This window comes from Amaranthus tricolor, chromosome 2 (genome assembly GCF_026212465.1).
Source record: "Amaranthus tricolor cultivar Red isolate AtriRed21 chromosome 2, ASM2621246v1, whole genome shotgun sequence".
Taxonomy (NCBI): Eukaryota; Viridiplantae; Streptophyta; class Magnoliopsida; order Caryophyllales; family Amaranthaceae; genus Amaranthus; species Amaranthus tricolor.
Genome location: NC_080048.1, coordinates 11,119,116 through 11,139,204, shown reverse-complemented (window position 1 = coordinate 11,139,204; position 20,089 = coordinate 11,119,116). Strand labels below are relative to the sequence as shown.

At 31.6% G+C, this 20,089-nt stretch overlaps 2 protein-coding genes across 6 annotated transcripts; one reads left to right on the top strand and one right to left on the bottom strand.

The window, feature by feature from the left end:
- The first annotated feature begins 3,311 nt into the window (after positions 1 to 3,311).
- On the top strand, positions 3,312 to 4,290 carry LOC130805293 (uncharacterized). Its single transcript, XM_057669992.1, has one exon. The coding sequence runs from the start codon at positions 3,666 to 3,668 to the stop codon at positions 4,077 to 4,079; it is 414 nt and encodes a 137-aa protein (XP_057525975.1). The 5' UTR covers positions 3,312 to 3,665; the 3' UTR covers positions 4,080 to 4,290.
- A 631-nt stretch (positions 4,291 to 4,921) lies between these two features.
- Positions 4,922 to 18,330, bottom strand: LOC130805292 (transcription initiation factor TFIID subunit 6). 5 transcript variants are annotated; one of them, XM_057669988.1, is made up of 13 exons: positions 18,094 to 18,330; positions 17,616 to 17,809; positions 17,142 to 17,228; positions 15,425 to 15,526; positions 15,238 to 15,346; positions 12,362 to 12,462; positions 12,147 to 12,284; positions 11,947 to 12,042; positions 8,164 to 8,288; positions 6,628 to 6,760; positions 6,025 to 6,150; positions 5,801 to 5,912; positions 4,922 to 5,474 (listed from the first exon to the last, which is right to left on the bottom strand). In XM_057669988.1, the coding sequence occupies exons 2-13, from the start codon at positions 17,739 to 17,741 to the stop codon at positions 5,110 to 5,112; spliced, it is 1,620 nt and encodes a 539-aa protein (XP_057525971.1). In that variant the 5' UTR covers positions 17,742 to 17,809; positions 18,094 to 18,330; the 3' UTR covers positions 4,922 to 5,109. The 5 variants fall into 5 exon arrangements, with proteins under 5 accessions (XP_057525971.1, XP_057525969.1, XP_057525972.1 ...); XM_057669986.1 differs by having other exon boundaries at positions 18,154 to 18,330; XM_057669989.1 differs by having other exon boundaries at positions 17,974 to 18,137.
- Positions 18,331 to 20,089: the final 1,759 nt, after the last annotated feature.

Here is a 20,089-nt window from a genome sequence, read left to right as displayed (position 1 = left end):
TTTACTACAATTTTGATAATTTAATTAACTATTATTAAAACATAAAAATAATCAAACGTTACGTTAAATTAACCACATAAACAAAAGACAATAAGCAATTAACATATTAAACTACTAATTATCAACAAATATAATTTAACGACAACAATATTTAACTAATCATTATCAACAAATATAATTTAACAAAATATTTATTATTATTATTATTATTATTATTATTATTATTATTATTATTATTATTATTATTATTATTATTGTAATTAACTTTCTAAATTATTAATAATAATAATAATAATAATAATAATAACAATAATAATAATAATAATAATAATAATAATAATAATAATAATAATAATAATAATAATAATAATAATAATAATAATAACAATAACAATAATAATAATAATAATAATAATAATAATAATAATAATAATAATAATAATAATAATAACAATAATAATAAAAATAAAAAAAATAATAATAATATTAAGTATATTATTTCAAAAAAAATAAAAAAAAATTGGGTGAATCGCACGCGACTCGGCCGCGGGTCAGTAGCACAAAACCCACGACTCGGCCGCGGCTCAGTCGCACAATGTCGCTGCAACTCACTTTTTTTTTTCTTAAAAATTAAATTTAATTAAATTCGAATGAAAATTACCTCGATTATTTGTTTGCGGTTTGAATTTCTTAGCTTTTGATCCACGAATTTTATGTTGTAATTTAATATTTTAAGAGTGATAAGAGTGTTATTTAGTGAGGTTGGAGTATATATAAGAAATTTTAAGCCTATGGGAAAATTCATAAGTTCATTAAGACATGAATGGAAATAAAGTGAAAAGGATGACGATGTTTATGTTTAAAGATCGTAATCTTTTTGGCCATTTACCACCGACTACCGAGTAGTGTACCGACCTTGAATATGTGTTAAATATATATTATGCCAATTCTCTTATTTTAAAATTCTTGTTATCCATAGTCCATAGAAACCAACATCAGATCACGTCCCATGTTTTTCCTCTTTGTTACAATATTTAAAATATCAATTTGTTTGTTACAATATTTAAAATATCAATTTGTTTTGTATGTGACTATTTTATAATGAGACAGATTCATATAATAGTTCTTTCTTCAATTGATTACTTTAAAATCATAAATAATTGTTTTAAGGTTATTAATAATCACTCTAAAACTATAAAAAAAAACAATTATATTAAAATTATAAGTGATCACTTTAGCGTTATAAGTGATTACTTTAAGACAAAAAATATATATAGGCCAGCTCAATAAAAATAATCTCATTGTGAGACCGTCTCATTTAAAAATTAGTGTAAAAATATTAAGTAAACAATAATATAATGGGACTACAAATGTACAATATATGTTTTTTTTTAGATTTATTGTCCACAAAATTGCTTTCACATCTACAAAAGTAATAATGATAGCGAATCCAGGATCCAAAATTTTGGTTAGCACTGTGTTGAAGAAAAACAGTTGTAAAAATTTTGGTTTAGCTTTGTTTGCAAAATGAACCATTATTTCAAATTGACTTGCACAAACAGAATAACACAATAATAATCCTAAGTTAATGCCACAATAATGGAAATGCTCAAAATATTCCAACGGAATTAAAGTCTAACACAATAAAATACAAAGGATCAACGATAGCAAGTCTTGCATGATGAAAATATGAAATAAAAGGCAACAAAATATAGAATTATTTCACTTGTTTCTCATCAAATTCTCATATTTTATTACTTTTTACGATTACGTCAAGACTAATATTTAAAAATAAATCATACACTGAATCAATATTTACAAAATCGGATATTCGAATATCCGATTTACTGATTTTTAATAAACTTTACATTTTTATTATCTATGTGTATATTTGTAATTAGAACACCTATTTACGTTTTGAACATACTAATATTTATAATTCACAACTACAACTAAATTGTATAACTGATTAATTATTAATTAATTTTGACTTTGAAAATCCAACCATATTTCCAAAATGATTTATTTTTTCAAAGTATAAAAATAATTTTAGTTTAAATAAAGAAAGAGAATTGAGATTAAATATTTATTTGCACAAAAGCACATTTTTTTTTCCAAAAAGAAAAAAAAATTCGATATTCGATATCCAATCCAAATTAAATCAGTTTATTCGAATCAGACTTGGATTATGATTTTTACTTTTCAAAAAACCAAATATTCAAATATCCACATGCGAATCGATTCGATATCCAATGTCAAACACCCTACCAGTGGAAGCCCTTCATTTCAAGTCATTTAACTTGAATTCAATACATTACATTTTATTAATCTCTCAGTTACTGTGGATTATAAATCCTAAATGATTAAATTTGATCGGTTTCGCAACAACATTTTCATCACTTGAGGTTCTCCCACTTTAATATTTTATGAAGAACTAATGTACTGACTAAAAATACAAAAATTAACTAGTAATATAGCAGATCTCAACTTTAAATGATAATATGAAATCCAAAAAGTTGACAAAATTAAGAAAACAAGTCTAAATGGTCAAGTTCAAGTCACGATCTAGATTTTTCCAATACTTTTGAATTGGGTTGAATTGGGTCATTTCGATTTAAAATTCAAAATTTAGATTTAAGAACTCAATAATTTCCGATCGAGTGTCAGGTCAATTTTTAGTTAAATCAAACTTTAACAACTCTATTCATGATACTCTCATGGATGAAAAAATCATAGAAATTGATAGAAGTCTCAACTGTCATCCCTATTTTGCATTTTTTTCTAAGAAGATCTAATACAAAATAGGTTATATTATTTATTTTTCCTTTTGAAAAACTAGGTCATGTGCCCTATGAATAGGAGTACATAAACTTCGTCCTAAACAATCACATTTAAATTTACCAATTATTATTATTTTTAATTGATGAGAAACGCAAAAATAACATAAAATTTTGGGAAATTTATGGTGAGCTGGAGTTTTTCGCTTTTTCACGTGGTGAAAAACACTTTTATTAATCCACGAGGTGACCCTACTCTAACTTTTCCACTTGATTTGCAAAAAGTTAAAAATTTACGTTATTTTTATCTATCATACCGACTTTTTTCATAATAATCACCTCATCAATTTTATTTTTCTAATAATCAATATTGCATGTTCTAGACTGTTCACTAAAGGTGGAGAATAAAGAAAATCTAAAATAGTGTTGGTGCTAAATAAGTCGGTAATACGATGGAATATGCGGATATGCCCATTAAAAGGGTGGAACCAAACGCGGTATTCTCTCACTCCACCCAATTCCAGGATGCCGCAAACAAGAATCCTATGCTCGTTTCTAATTTAGTGGCGTAGTATTTTGTTGGGCACATTTCTTACTCGCCCATTGAATGGAATAACGAGTCAACCAAGCCCCCCATTCTCTCTTCTTCATCTTCTGATTTTGAATAACGGAACCCTCTTTTCTTTAACGTCTTTTCAACTCTAAAGAACCTTCTTGAAAATTCGTTAATAAACGGTCAAAAACTAATTGCAAAGAATAACTATACACAAATGGTAGCTCTAAAGGTATAAATACACACGCCTGCCTGCTGCATCTTAACCAACACAACATAGCCAAACTACAAACACTAAAGTTTAACCCATCCATCTTTTTTCCTAAACTTGAAGAATGAGTGTAGAACTCTTGGATAGTGCCACAATCACAAGCTTTGTGGAAGACGATATGGCCTTCAACAGCTGTGTCGAACACCGTTTCACCACACTTGATACCAACCATGACGGAGTCCTTTCATATCCGGAGATGCTCAAGGAACTTCAGAGTCTTCGTGTTTTTGAAACTCACTTTGGTGTTGATGTCAAGGTTGGAGTGGAGGAAATCAACAACACTTACGGTGAATTGTTTCATCAGTTCGACCATGATCTTAACGGTGCAGTTGATATACAAGAGTTTAAGGCTGAGACAAAGAGAATGATGATAGCCGTGGCTAATGGTCTTGGGTTCTTACCAGTCCATATGGTATTGGAACAAGATAGCCTCCTTAAGAAAGCTGTTGACAGGGAATTGGCCAACATTGCACCATAGAGTTTTATATTCAACAATATTAACAAAAGGTTTCATTTCGGATTTCTATTTTGCCAAAATATGTAGCCAACAGAGAGTACCATTACAGCGGAAAGCTTTTTTTTTTTTTTTTTTTTACCGGTTTAGTGTCAATATGTAACGGAAAAGTACCACTATAGCCCAGAAGGGGAAAAAGATTAATAAAATATCAGTTTCTTGCTATTTATTGAAATCTGCTTGTCCCACATATTGTAATATAAATATTTAAGAAAGAAATTAGTCAAATTATGAACATATAGGTAAAGTAGAAATAAATTTGGAAGGGGAGATTAAGAAAGATGTACAATAGTACGAAGAGAATAAAGAAAAAGAAAGATAGCCATCTTAGTTTGAGAGAGTAGGGAAATATTTCCACTCCGTTCCACTAGTACAAATATTTACTGAAAGATGAGGACTAATTCCTCAATCCTCCTCCATCATTATACAACCATTTCTTACTCTTGATAATAATTATATTCTCTTAATTTTATCCTCTATCTGTCTTGTTTCTTAGTTTGACTTTTATTTCTTCTATAGACATTTGCTTCCTATACAAGTATGGCCTAAAACTTTGCTTTTCAACAAAATATTCTCTCTATATCTTTGACTTTGCTACTAAAGTGAAAAAAATACATAGAAGAAATATGTGAAGCATGAGCTGAAGAGTGAAAATGTATTGTGGGTGAAATTAGAAAAGAGCATATAATGTAGGGCTGGGCAGGACGGGTTGAATGGGTGCGGCCTATTTGAGATTTTTTGTAAGGTTTGACTCGTCCCGTATCCAGCCGACACGATCCAATCCCAATGCATAAAATAGACTCTCATTTGATTGAAAATAAATATAAATATTCCTCCCATAAAACACATTAGTTTTATCAGACCAGAAAGCCCACAATAATACAGGAACATAGTCCAGCTCTAATAGAAGCTCCTGAGATAAGTTAGAATGTCTACTCGTTTCAGCAACTAAATATCATGACTATGTACATGGGAACATAAGGTTCTACAAATGTCATAAAAATAATGATAACTCAGGAGTAGGAATGAAGGGGAACATACTCTCACCGAATAGCTCAAGCATCAATACAAGAACTTTCCCAGAGTTCAAGTCGTCCTTCCAAACCTGATTCAGGATAGCTTCCGACTTTCGATACTGTTTGTCAATCTGATCTATGTCATTTTTGCTCTCTTGTTTCTGGGATGCTGTCATCCTCTCGGAAGTTGCGGCTAAATCAGGGTCACTGCTATTAGCTGCGGGTATTTCTACCTCATTTTCTCTGACAGAAGGTGTAGAATTGTCCAACAAAGGGCCATCAGTGGCTACTCTTTTGAGAGGTGGTTGCTCCTCTCTGTGTTCCACACTTACCTTACGTTTACCTATCAAAGATAACATAAAAGTATAGAGATATCAAACCTCCCTTCCTCCTGTGAATCTCTCGTACACAAATATTTCTAAAATAACTCAATTATTCAAAGAAGTTAAGATGGGCACATCTTCAAAGATGAAAGAAACCGGTGAAGCGACTGAATGACTTGATGTGCACCATCTTTCCATTGAGTTTCATATTTTATTTAAATAACCAAATAAATCAGGAAAAGAGCCATCAGCCGACATAAGGCTCCTTTTGTGTATGCGGGGGAACAAAAAGGGAGGAAGCTGAATAATGCACCACTAGAAAAATATTAAGTTCTGAGCTACTCACCTAGTGCCAATGTCATCACTCTTTTATTTCTACCCCAAATTTCATGAGACTCTGGTGATGGCATGGTAGGGAAGCACTTAAGTGTAATATAAATGCATTTCCCAGCTGCATGCTGAAAACAAAAGTACAGACATCACATCATAAGTTTGTGTTACGTCATAAACTACTCTGTATACAAACCAAACCTCAGTACTCTGCTGAGGCACTGAGAAGACAGCACTAACCAACAATGCTCCATAAACTCTCCAGGCCTCATGCCTCTTCATTTCATTGTTTTGACTCTCAAGACGCATTTCAGGTTCAAGAAGCTCCATATATGGCACAAGATTTGGAAAAATAAAATGGCGCACCTATTAAGCAGTGTAAAATGCTCAAATCTTTAATATGATGTACATAAATGATTCCAAAATATAAGACAAACCAGACGCTTTTAAATCACAATGTTGATCTCCACAAATGCAAAGAAATATGGATATGATTGAAATAACATTCTGCAGCTTTGTGCTGAATAACACCAACATAAACAACAACGAAAGAAGAGATGTTAAAACAAAAGCACTGTTTCACACACACAAGACATCCAGACCTTCCTCATCATCAGTAGGTTATTGTAGATGAGTGATGGTAAATATTCCCACCGTAGTATTTCGATCTGTTTATAAACAGGAATATGCTTTACCCTTTTCTTCCTTTTGGGTTTTCAATAGACAGGAGAAATCTTAAAGCTATTCGATAAAATATCGCTCATGGACAATGTCAATCGTATATCAGATAACTGGTTTAGAATCATAAAATATACACTGCAAAAGCACGATATAAGAATTTACCACACTGGGTCCAAGGGCAGCCAATCCTTGAATTGCACCATAGTGTTGAGTGATGGCTCGTTTGGGATCCAGAAACGCATTTACTAGAGTTCTTGTTATACGTGGCTGGAGATTGCTGTATGCGTGCCCGAATCTGTAAGGAATTCAAAACGATACATATTGATAAATCAGAATATAACTAGAACTTTATTTAAAAAAAACTTCTTAGCACATTGACAAGTACGAGCCGTTCGGCAAGACATAGAGCATCTACTTACATAACTAAAGTAGCTTGCATTGATTTACTTAGCCCACTACCGTCACCACAAAAAACAGCGTGAAAATTTAAATTTATTAATGGTTATCCACAAAGAATTCTTCCCCTATTAACTGTATCTAGTGTGAGCTGATCGATTCTCTTTAAATTATGATTAACTCCCTCCATCCTCCTCGATTTCTTTCAATTTACTTATCAATGTATCTTGTGGTCAACACTCAACAGGGTACATGCCTAAACTAACAAATGTGGATCTTTCTTATCTCATCCTCAAAATCTGTGAGTTCAACCTTCTGCCTGATTTCATTATCCACAATTTCTTTCAAGGAAGTTCATGTTTTCAACACATCAATCTCAACGTATACATCATTATTACACACACCTTCTGTTCTTCTTAATACGATCCCTCTGCTGAGAATGAAACCACGCCACCAGATCGATTCTCTTAAATAAGACATGGGAAAAGATGCAACTAGGCAACACAACTGAAAGACTGTTAAAACTTTAATGGAAAGAGCTTCTGGAAAACAAGTCCGAATCCAGAAACGAATCATCAAAAAACCAAATAGAGGGAGGGGAGGAGGAACTGTCCAGAAATTGAGTCTACACTTCACAGCATTTGGCTAGACTGGCCTTTCCAATGTGAAATTATATCCCAACAATACATGGTTGTCCCCCCAGTTGCTTCCCTATATCTGGTAACTGTTCTCGCATTCTTTAAAGCCGTTACATTCATTCAGAACAGTAAAATAAAGCTAGAGGAACACAAATGACCACCATATATAACTCCTTTTTTTAAATGGCTATATAACTCTCTTTTTAACCCTTGAGGTATGCAACAATTACACAAGATGCTTGCCCTCCTATTGAGCACCCATCCTTGACTGCCATCGTCAATAACTTGCACCATACCTCTTCTCGGTGAATCCTTCGTTTTCATGTTCTCACTTTCTTTCGTATCTAGGGTTTCTTAGCCAGGTGATGGCATTTTGCCTAATTAGTAGACACATAGAAGAAAGAGCAGCATAGTAAAGATTCAACCCACAGAATTTCTCAATCCTCTAATGTCGTTAGTTCTTTTACAAACAAAAATAATCTAGGCACACAACCTGGAGCTGAAGGCTGAAGCACATCTCAATTCATATCTATACACAGCTTTAGACATTGTAATTAGTAAGCAAATCCACTGTTTAGAAGCAGGTTTAATGTTGATAAAAGAAAATGTCATCATAAGATGGTATATTAATCTCTAAGATGCAAGGAAGTTCAGAAACACTTGCCTTTTGCAAATTGAAGCAACTAGATTTGCTGTGAAATCCCTCAGCTGCCAATGGTCGTCAGCCAATCTGTTGCCCACTCTTCTTGTGACTAAACAGCTCACAACAGAAGGCATCAGCTGGTGCAGCTGTTCCCATAGAAAAAGGATAGTAAATTTACAAAACCCATTTCATGAATTCATTGAAAACTCCAAATTTACAGCACATGATAACCAATGAAGCAGAAAAAATGCATCACAGAAAATTTCCAATGGTGGCTCGATATGTCCAAATACCATAAAACTTAAAAGGATAATTAGAAAACATCCCCATTTAACAGTTTATGCAGTTAAAGTTCCAAATTTTTTATAAAGAAAATAGGGTCTCCTAAACTAAATGCTTTGGTAGGTACGTTTATTTTAGCATCTATCTTCCGTATAAAATAACAAGGTCAAAGCCTTAATCACATATGTATTAAATATGATCATTTACATGTGAAGATCACATACTGCTTAAAAGCGCTCACATGTAGCTAAATATCCGTCACATATAGTTTAAAACTGAACACATACAGTTTAGAAATTCATCGCAGCTAAAATTTAAATGTGTAAAACTAACAGATAAAAATCCATCACATACATCATAAAACGAATCATAGTTTAAAACGGATAACATAGAGGTTTCTAGTAATCACACACAGCTTAAAAATTTATCACGTTAAAACAAATTACATACACCTTAAAAACAATTATATATAGCTTGAAATCAATCACATAAAGTTTAAAATTGACCACAAAGTGCTTACTATTGACCTCTTTCAAATGCTTCTTTAATTAAATGAGAACAAAAATCTATTAGTGGAAATATTATATAGTAATAATGATCACTTACACTTTAATAATGATCACATATGCCTTAAGAATGTACACATAATTGACAAAATGAAACATATTGTGTAAAATTACATCTACAAAACCAATCGCATTTTGCTTAAAACCAATCATATATATATATATATATATATATATATATATATATATATATATATATATATATATATATATATATATATATATATATATATATATATATATATATATATATATATATTTATATATATTTATATATATATATATATATATATATATATATATGTATATGTATTTATATATATATATATGTATATGTATGTATATATGTATGTATATATATATATCTATATATATATATATATATATATATATATATATATATATATGTATATGTATGTATATATGTATGTATATGTATGTATATATGTATGTATATGTATATATATATATATATATATATATATATATATATATATATATATATATATATATATATATAGCTAAAAATGCTTTAGGCTCTCTTGTTGGACTCGTCCTATTAATGGGACGGTCCTAAACAAGAATTTGTGAAAGAATATAGACAAATTGTATACTATACTCAAGCCCGATCCTGGAAGGCAATCAATGTAGTTGTCTCGAGCCCAACATTCGAAGGAACCAAAATGAAATGGGTTTTGGTAAAATAAACAAAAAAATAAGCCAAAAATTAATAACAAGAAAAAATATAGAACGAGGGAGATTAAGAGAGGAAAATGGGGCCTTTAATTTATCGTATGCTTTCTCCTTGTTGGCCTTTCAACTCTCTTTTCTACTTTTTTCTCCTAAACTCATTCAATTCTTTTTCACTCTTGCAAAATTCTTTAATGATTTGAATGGAAATACTCCATCCATCCCCATGAGTACACAATTTCTATTGTGATTTTGAACTATTGCTATTTTTTTGTTACGGTGCTACATCTCTCTTTTAGTCTCATCCATAAACGCATTCTCTATTTTCATTTAAATAACATATTCCTTCCATCATCCTATTTTTTGTCTTATTCTCCGATGCTATCAACTCTCTGAAAGGTTTCACCATAATTTTGGTCACATTCCCATTTCCTTATTAATGGGAAATCTCATCACTACACAAGTCTAATTTAGAATGTCAAAAGAGGAAGAGCATTAATCAACAATCTTAAAGCAATTTTCGATTATAACCCTTTAACATATTTTTTGCAATAAAAAATAAGTAATATGTTATTGGCCAGGTTAGACAATTGATAATGCAACGAAAGAAAAATATCGTGTTTGTGTGGTCTTTGAGTTCGAAACTAAGCGTGCAACACATATTTGTGTGTTTCTTGTTCATACACCTCTTGTTTTCTTTTAAAAGGTGAAGTATTTTTTTCTTACAGATTCGTAAATATTTTGCCTGCTTTATAAAAATTTACTACTTCCTTCGTTTCTCTATACTTACAACACTTGTTTTTTTTATACAATTCACAAATTTTGCTTAGACTTTTTAGTGAATGATATTTAACAAAAAGGAAGTCATGTAAAATTCAATACACTGAATCAATGAATTGAAGTTCGGTAATTTTCAGTTATGTATAAATAGAGAAAACAACAATTTACATGTTATTGGCATATTTTGAAAAGTGTTATAAGTATTAAAAACAGCATAAGGATGGAAGTATATGTGATTGAGGTGTGCCCTTAAAGTTAAAGGGTAAGTATTATGGAACATCCACTAAGCTGATGCTAGTATATGGATCAGAATGTTAGGCTTTTAAAAAGTATCATAGCAGAAAGATAAAAGTAGCGAAAATGCGAATGCTTCGATGGATGGGTGGGCATATCTTGAGGATAGAATTCGAAATGAAGATATAAGAAATGGTTTCGGAGTTGCAAATATTGAGGAAAAGATGAAAGAGAATCGTTTAAGATGGTTTAGGAATGTGCAGATACGAGGTATAAGCAAACAAGAAGATAGAAAGTTGGAGGTCATGAGACTTAAAAAGAGGGAGAGGAAGATCAAAGATGACTTGGAAGGCATAAGTGGAAAAGGATAGGAATAGACTTAAAAATTGAGTTGGTAGAAAATCATAATGAATGGAGAAAAAGAATCCACGTGGAGTCTTCCAAAAAAAAAAGAATCCATGTGTACGAACATTAGAAGAGCTGGTATGTTGGTCCATATACTTGTTAGAAATTGCTGAAATTCACGTCAGAAAAACTATTGTTGATTCTCTTTTTACTGAATGAAATTGCAATTTATTAAACAATATGTTGTAGCATTTAATTTACTTAGATTGTGTGAACCTAAAACAATGATAAAAGCAATCAAGGTACAGGAATTGACGACCTTAAGATTGTTTTCCCTCATCTTTTCCTTCTCTATTTGTTTTATATAAGCACTCCTGTTACGATCTTGAGATTCTTTCTCCCTCATCTTCCTTTTCTCTATTTGTTTTATATAAGCACTCCTCCAGTTAGTTGCTAAGCCCAAATGAGTTTTCTTGGACAAAAATTGCGAATCATGCATCACTTTTTGTGGGTCACTGAGTAATTCTTGGATGTTGCAATTTTTAATCACAATACTATTGTTTGGACTTGAATTGTGTTTTTGTTAAGATTTTCGTTTAGATTACTTATGTCTTAATAAATTATGTCTGTTTTGAGTTTGTGCTTTGGTTCGATTGTTTTTCTTAAGGTTTACACAAGTACTTTTAACTTGACGATAGAGATTTATGTATTACTGTTTGTCAAGTATTTCTATAGTATAGTTTTATTTTTCTAGAGTGTGTTTTTACCCTTCTTGTTTTTACGTTTAATAGAATGTATATTGTTTATGGATTACTGGATATTATTTGTATGTGGGACAATCTAACTTTTAACACGAGCTACAAATTATAGATAACAGTAGGACTCAAATAAGGAAAAGTAAACTTACATAAGGCTCAATTTGTATGTGGGGATTTTTCAGCAGACTTTGCACAAGGCGCATCAAAGCAAATAACAGACAAAAATCCCCTAGACCACGAGGAACCTGCATGATTATGGCAATCATGTGAACAAAATCAGCTACCATTATAGGAAAGAATCATTCTCGACACAATTATGTCTCAGAACAAGATAAAAGTCAAATGGTACCTCACTAGCTATGAAACATGTGAAATATGGAACTAATTGATGAAGCCCTGCATCGGTTGCTAAACTGACCAATGCCTCTTTGAAAAGAACAGTTTCAGAACCTCTGATAGCAAGCTCTGTGATCTTGTCAAAGTATAGCTACACAATATATAATTAAATAAATTAGTAAAAGGCATTGAAGAGAAGAACATTAAAAAATCATTTCATTAGGTCACCTGAAGCTCTCTAGATAGTACATGTTTGACTGGTACTTTGATGTCAATGGGTAGACCATCACCCTTACTTTCGGACCTTTTTCCATTGGGAACAGAAAGTACTATGTAATAAAAAGTAGGAACAATCAGAATCAGTATAGTTTTCAACCTTTATGAGAATCTGTAACAATACATAATAGCCAACAGGATGCAAGACTTACAGAACCAAGCACATGCAAAATTAAAATTCAGCAACAATATTGTATGCAGGAAACCATTAACATTGGAGTTATATTTTATAATAGTAAATACAAATTCAAAAAAATATTCCAGCTTGAATACTTAGCATTTATTCTGCGCGGAAACATAAACGGGCAATACAAAAGCAGAAAAAAGAAATACATCCAGGAACTGTGGAGACAAGAAAAATTCAAATCGAAAATTTTTTTCTGAGATATTTAAGAATTGTTTTGTATAATCTGAGCATTCCAATCTGAATCAAAAAAATTATATACTTTCCAAATTTATGAGTTGTTTCAACTTTTGTTAACATGATATGTATTCTGAGAGTTCTATATTTAAAATGAAAGTTCTAGAAAAAACTTATATCTCATGACTATAAATATCCCAAAGGTGGAAAAACATAGTTGTAAAAGAAAATGTTTCCCCTTAATACTGTATAAATAGCAATTCAAAGAGAATGAGGGTGGGGGAATAGGAAGGAAGGGGAGGGAAGGGGAACAAAAAAATACTTCTATAGGATAGTAAATACAGCATGGAAGGGAAATAAAAAATTTAATCCTTCGTTTAGATAGAAATTGAGTTAAGAAGGAAAAGAAACAAGGAGATTGGAAAGAATTTGTGTCCTTTAAATAAAAAAAATCTTTTCAAATTTGGAAGAAAAATCATAACCCGTCTAAACCTCTTTGTTACTTGAACATGAGCATCGTATAAATTCTTGTATGTGATGTATTACATAATTTTGTGAGTACTGAAAAGGAATATGGATGTAACTTGTAAGGGACAAAGCTTTATTAAGTTACCCAAGTCAATAATATTGAGTTTTTTCAACCTCTATTCCAAAATGTACGATCATGATAATCCATTAATATCCCTCAAATCCATCCCTCTCCCCATTTGTAATCCAAACAGAAGATTTTTCATCACTTAAATCCATCCCCTTCCTTTCCCTCCATCTAAACAAAGTGTTAGTATTCAACTTCCCTAGTTTAAGAAATGAAAATGTGACCATGAGTTTTTCCAAGCGCCAATTTTTGGATTAGCAAGAGGACTTTGAGATTGTTTGATTTCACCTCAAGAAAAAGGAAATTAATTGATAGTGTAAATAAAGGAAAGTAGGAAACCACTTCAATTCTCAGATGTATATGGTACTTTGTCAGCAAAAAAGGAAGTAGAACCCTCCACCAAAAAACTCCTGTAAATTGTGCAATTGTGCTTGGTACGGAGTTAAACAGTTACCATCAATGTGACTATCCCAACTAGCACTACCACTACAGCCATCAGCACACCCTCTAAAACCACCTTCAAACCTTTTAATCATTAAATCCAGGTAACTCACTCAATCGCTCAATGATCACTCCACCGTGCCATCTACACATGTTTTGGGCAAAAGTTTTGAAACCTTCACAATGACTCTTGGTGGAAGAATTAAGAAGAATTATTGAATTCTAGGGGGCTGTAACTTAGTGAAGACTATAGAGGTAACAAGAGGAACTCCAAAAGGGGAAAGTGGGAAAATAGATATTCAATAATAATTGTGAACAAGGGAGTTGTTACATATGCCTTTCCAGACACCACCCCCCCCGCCCCCCCCCCCCCCCCCCCCCCCCCAAACTTTTAATACTAGTTTGGTGGCAATACTAATGAGACATAGTTCCGTGCAAGGGAGGCCTTTACAGTGGGTTAGTGAAATGGTGTTAACGGTGGCAGGAAGGGGTTGTGACAATGCCATAGAACTGTAATGGTGGGGGGTTTAGGGTGGAGCAATGGAAGTCAAAGTTGATCAAGGTGACCAATATTGTTGGGGACATAAAAAGGGAAAGTACGGAAAAAATATTATTAAAATACAGCAAATCACACAGCTACGGGAGATTAGGGAGTTGAATTCATATGCGTTTCCAAATTTTCAACCTCTTCCCGATTACATGACCCCTTTAAGTCCTATATTTTTCTTTCTAAGTGCATCATTTTCATTTTTTGGAAACTTTATGAATAAGTGCAACATTTCTTTATATGGATTCTTTTTATGTTCACACTACACCTACCCACATGAGGACCATACTCTATTAACATTTCTTATTTTGCATGCTCAAACCACATGGTGCAACAAGAAAACACAAAGGAAGCATATTTTAAAATATCGACAGGTTCAAGAAATAGGGAAGAACATGAAATTGAAAACAATGCCCAAACTAGGACTCTCTATTCAAGACATGCTTGAAAACCCTGAAATTGAGAAAACACACCACATATACATCATTTCCAATTTAACTTCGGTATGGTATTCATTTTAGAGTCACGAATGGTAGTAATTAGTAAAGCATCTAAATCACGCCAACAGCTACAAGCATATTGTGACCAAGGATGTAAATATGGTGTGGCCATTCAATATCATATCATATGAAAATAGAATAGACTCCTTTACAATAGAAAATGTGTGCACATCTCAAGAAATTGTTGAATCAGAACAAGATTCCATCAACTAAAAGAGAGAAGATTAAGATTTTCCTACCATCCAAACTTAGGAATTCTTCTAAATATCAAGTTTTCGCAATGTTTGATTGTAAATGTGTATAGTTAAACTTCCAGAGATACTGACACACAGTGAGGATGAGTACAGAATATTACATCAAACAAAAGGAGCCTCTAAAACATACCTTCAACAGGAGCATTTTCTGGAATTGCAGGTTGCACCCCTTCTATTGCTAGCCAATGGCACATTATTGATGTATCAAGTGGTGCTTTTGGTAAAGGAGCTTCAATTATCTAAATGTTGATTAAAAATTATATATTTTTGGATGAACAATTTCATTCACCACGAAATATTAGGTTCAGTTATCTTACATCTTTGAAGTCCACATCCTTATCCTCAGCGTAAAATAAATCCATGTGTCCTACAGCTCTTTTAAACCTTAAAGGATCTCCAGACGCAAAGCCATAAACTGGCTGGGACAAAAAGAGATAGCTGAATCATTACAAAGAAGAAATTCAAAAGCAGACCAACAATAAGTAGCTAAATATCATAGGCGAAGATGAACAGAAAAGGATGATGAAAACAATTAACTTAAAAAGGCAGCACCATATCATATTGTCTGAGTTAAAGAACAATAACCAAAGAAAGACAATCAGAATGAATGTTCATTCACTTAAATGGCACAGTTTTCGAGCAACTGCAGGCTCCTACACAATGCCTATCTCAATTCATTCACACCCTCACAAAATACAGATGCCCTCTATTTATATCTAAACTAAAACCTAGATTATAGGATGACTTCATAACAGAAAATAATAAAATTCGTTACTTATCAACAGACCCAATGCCAGCTGTCACTTCAATATCATGCAATATTATTCCACTCCACATTTTTTGTTAATTTGTTTCGCCTTTTAAATGTCAATCATTTTTCCTTCTCAGGTATGAAATCTACCCGCAATGTAAAGGTGGAGAGAAACCACATTTTAGCCTAGTTCAAAGGGATGTGACCATTGTATTAACCGCATTACTGTATTACGGAAATTGCGACCAAAACCCAAATTATCTCACGAAAAAGCCTAGAAACTATTTTTGGTTTCAAATAAGAATATGTTTCACCCACAATATCTATTCCACTAGACTCGTCCACAGCAAATTCTAATCAGCACATAGAGAAAAATAAATAAACTAAAATCTTTAAAATGTTTTGATTAGAAAGCTACCACTATGAGCAATTTCTATTTTTTCTAAGTTTAGTCATTAATTGAGGCAGAACACTTGACATATGAGCTTTCATGAACATACAAAAATATTTGAATGCAGATAACTAAGGACCTAGATGATGTCAGTTTTAAGTAAATGTGTCTCAACAAAGTATCCAAATTCAAATCTGACATAACTAAATAATATCGGTACACAAAACTTGTAATTACTAGTGTAATCATGAGCTCTAACCCTTACATTCCAAGAAACCTTGTACCTTGTTGAAACTATACACTTTATGTGCCTAAGTGGTGAAACAAAATTTTAAGTCTCACAAAACTCATAGAGAGATATCGTCTCCTTAAATGAAGGATTTAAACTGTGAAATATATCTCTCAATAACTACAAGTCTACACTAAAAATCTAGCACTAGATCTCAATGATGGTATGGAACAATGAATCATTTACATTTATCAAAGAATCAAAGATGTGAAATTACATCCGCCCCCAAAAAAAGTACATATTGAAATATTTCCATGACTTATACAATAATCACTTGCATCCGTTGCATGACTTGTGAGCCCAACTACAAGCTTTTGTATACAACATTCCAACCTGATAAATAGTTGTGCAATCATTCCTAAAAGTCACACTTCAAGAACGCTTAATCAAGTTGTCAAAAACTCAAAAAGGCTCTTCATTATCAATGTAGTTCTATGTTTATACTAATCATGAAGAACTTAAATTCCAAGAGAGAAAAAAAAAATGAACTTAAACAAGACAAATTGTAATATGTCATTTAATAGCACTTAAATAGTGACATTGTGAACAATAAAAAATGGATACAAACTGCAGGTCACTCAATCCAAACATTTAGAAACACACCTCAACATTTCTAATGCTTAATGCAGTTTCCACATCATCTGTTGTCAAAACAGTTCTCCTTGAATGACGCATACATTTGATAGCTTCCTGTCCAAAATGAAAACCAAGAAAAGAAAATTGAAAATAACAAACAACAATATAGGAAAAGGACGGCCCGTTTGGCAAGTGATAATAAACGGTGGTAATGGAAATGAAAACTATTAAAAAATCTCTTGGCTACCTTGATGGTCATGATTGTCTAATGTCAATCATTTTATTTCCTTCATAAAAACTCATTTTAGAGCATTAACATTCGGTGGTATTAGTGGTAATGGAAATTTGTGTAAATAAATAAAAAAAAAACTAAAATTCATCACCATGGGGAAACATGGAACTTTCAATGAAACTTTATATAATAAATCATTTCAATACCACCATTTTGTACCAATAACTAAATGGCCGTAAAAGTAAAAAAAGACAAGAAAAGATGATAACCTGCATAAGTTCACGCATTCGGTATTCCACATCAGGAGCAAGAGTAAGTGTAGCATCTACAGAGAGGTTATTGATCCCTACACTTTGGGCTATGACCTCAATCGTTTCCTTCGGCACAATGCTCATCTTGTTCCTCTTTTTTCCTTATGCCTTACAAGATGGAATCATGGAAATGAAATTTCAAAAATTCAACTCTGCATCAAAGGAAGAAAAGTGTTAGTAATATCGGTCATAAATCACATTTTCTCTGACAGAGGTTCGTCACATACTAATACCAGTGTATTACAGAAATTCACTTCTTTCTAAAGTAAAAACAGTATTCCAATGACAAAATCTAATAAATTAACTCGAAAATTACTTCTTCAACATACAGTACAACCATCAGGAATAAATAAAATCAAAACTCAGAAATTAAAATGTTAAAAAATTGATTGTTCTCATGATTTGAGATGAGAAGAAAATTGTACAAAACCAAAACCTAGCCAAAGAAAAGGGAAAGATTCGAAACAATCAATATGAATTGAAGAACTTGGATGACCTGATCGAAGAATAAAAAAATATTGTTAGAAGGCAGGTTGATGTAGAGGAGATTCAGTTGCTCCGGAAACAAGTCCAGCTTCTCTGAGCCAAGAATGAAACTAATATGGTTAGAAACTGAAAAGAGACGGTCCGCTTCGCTTAAAACATAACTTCCTAAAGTGTGGAGGTGCGGTTTTAGGTCTTACTCATTATTAGTGAACTAAAACAAAGTCATCCTACTATTTTATACTTTTTCTTTTTCCTAAAAACTTATTTTTCAACCTAATTTTATTAACAATAACTTTTTTAAAAGATTATTATGTTATCTCTCTTTCTTTTTAATTTTATCTTTCTCACCATACTTTCTCTCTATTATTGTATCCACCTCTTTTATTTATTTTCTTAATAACTATATTTTCATGAACTAGATTAATTTATTTTTAAGAAAATTAAATTCATTTGTTTGAAAAAATTTATATTATTTGAATTTTTTTTTAATATTTGAAGGATTTTTTTGAGATTTTATATCAATAGAAAGAGGTAGAAAATTAGCAAAAAAATTATGATTTTTGAAAATATTTCAAAAAAATATCAAAATTGATCTCATTTTAAAGATCTTGAAAAAATAAAACTGTTGATATATTTTTTTTAATTTTTAAAATTTATTTTTGATCAGAAATTAGCTATTAAGAAAAATTTATTTTTCTACACCACCCAATTATATGGCAATACATGACACATGGTTTGGAAAAAGAAGAGATGACCGATTGCTTGAAGAGGTCATCATATCTTGATCCAATTGCCCAACCTTTTCCATGAATTACCTAATTTTGGGTCACTATTAATAAGAGTTTTGCCATAATTTGGTCATATGACCTCTAAAAAGGTCATCAATATGGATGCTCAAACCATTTTCCATATGAAGTGAAGTATTTGATAATTGTGAGGGCATTTTCACCCTTACTATTTATCTATGATATATTTATTTTCCCTATTTTTTTAAGAAAAATTTATTGTAATAATACAACCTTTTACTAATTCTTTATAATATTAGGAATTTTCATTGATTTTTTTACGATAATATAAAACCAAAAGTTTCACCAAGGTAAATGATACAAAGAGCAAACTCATATTTTACCTCAACGTCTTATGTTATAATTCCTTTCAACTTAAAAAGGTACAATTTATTTGGATTTGTAGAAATAATTTTACACCTTCCACCAGGATACTCTAACTCTACAACTTATTTTCAAATATCTCACTATACCAAAACTTCAATATAATTGAATGACTAAAGTTACCCTAGAAACAAACAAAAATTGAAATTAAAACAATTATGGGTAAAAAAAAAAAGGATTCACCATTAAAGTAAACAAGTAAGTTTAATTTAAACTTTTAAACCCTAATTTTTATTTGTAAAGGAATTGGAGGAAAAAATAAAGCGAAAGAGAATGAATAAACCAAGCATTACATTACCGTTGTTGAAAGTGATTAAGCTCGGTCATCTTCGTTGCTCCTTCATTGTCCTCTTTGTTGGTTGTTCAATGATGAAATAACAGTGATTTGAATGAGGCACTAAAAGAGGGTGAACGAGAGTAGGGCTGAACAGAATTTGATTTAAACTGCAAACTAAATCAGATCAAACCGTAATTTTTATATTTGGTCTGGTCCACCGTCTAAACGGTCTTGTCTGATTTTTTTCAAAACAAATTACAGTTTATGGTCTGGTCTCTTTTTTTATTTTTCGAACTAGACTAGACCACAAACCCTAATATGACCAAAAGCATAATTTTTTAAAAAAAAATATATGTCACTACCTAGATATATTTCAAGATATAATTATTTTTATATAGGTAATATATACTTGAATAATGTTAATGCAATCAACTAATTACAAATGATTATATTTAGTGATTGTAGGTGTGAAATATTGTATAAACACATATACTCCATTA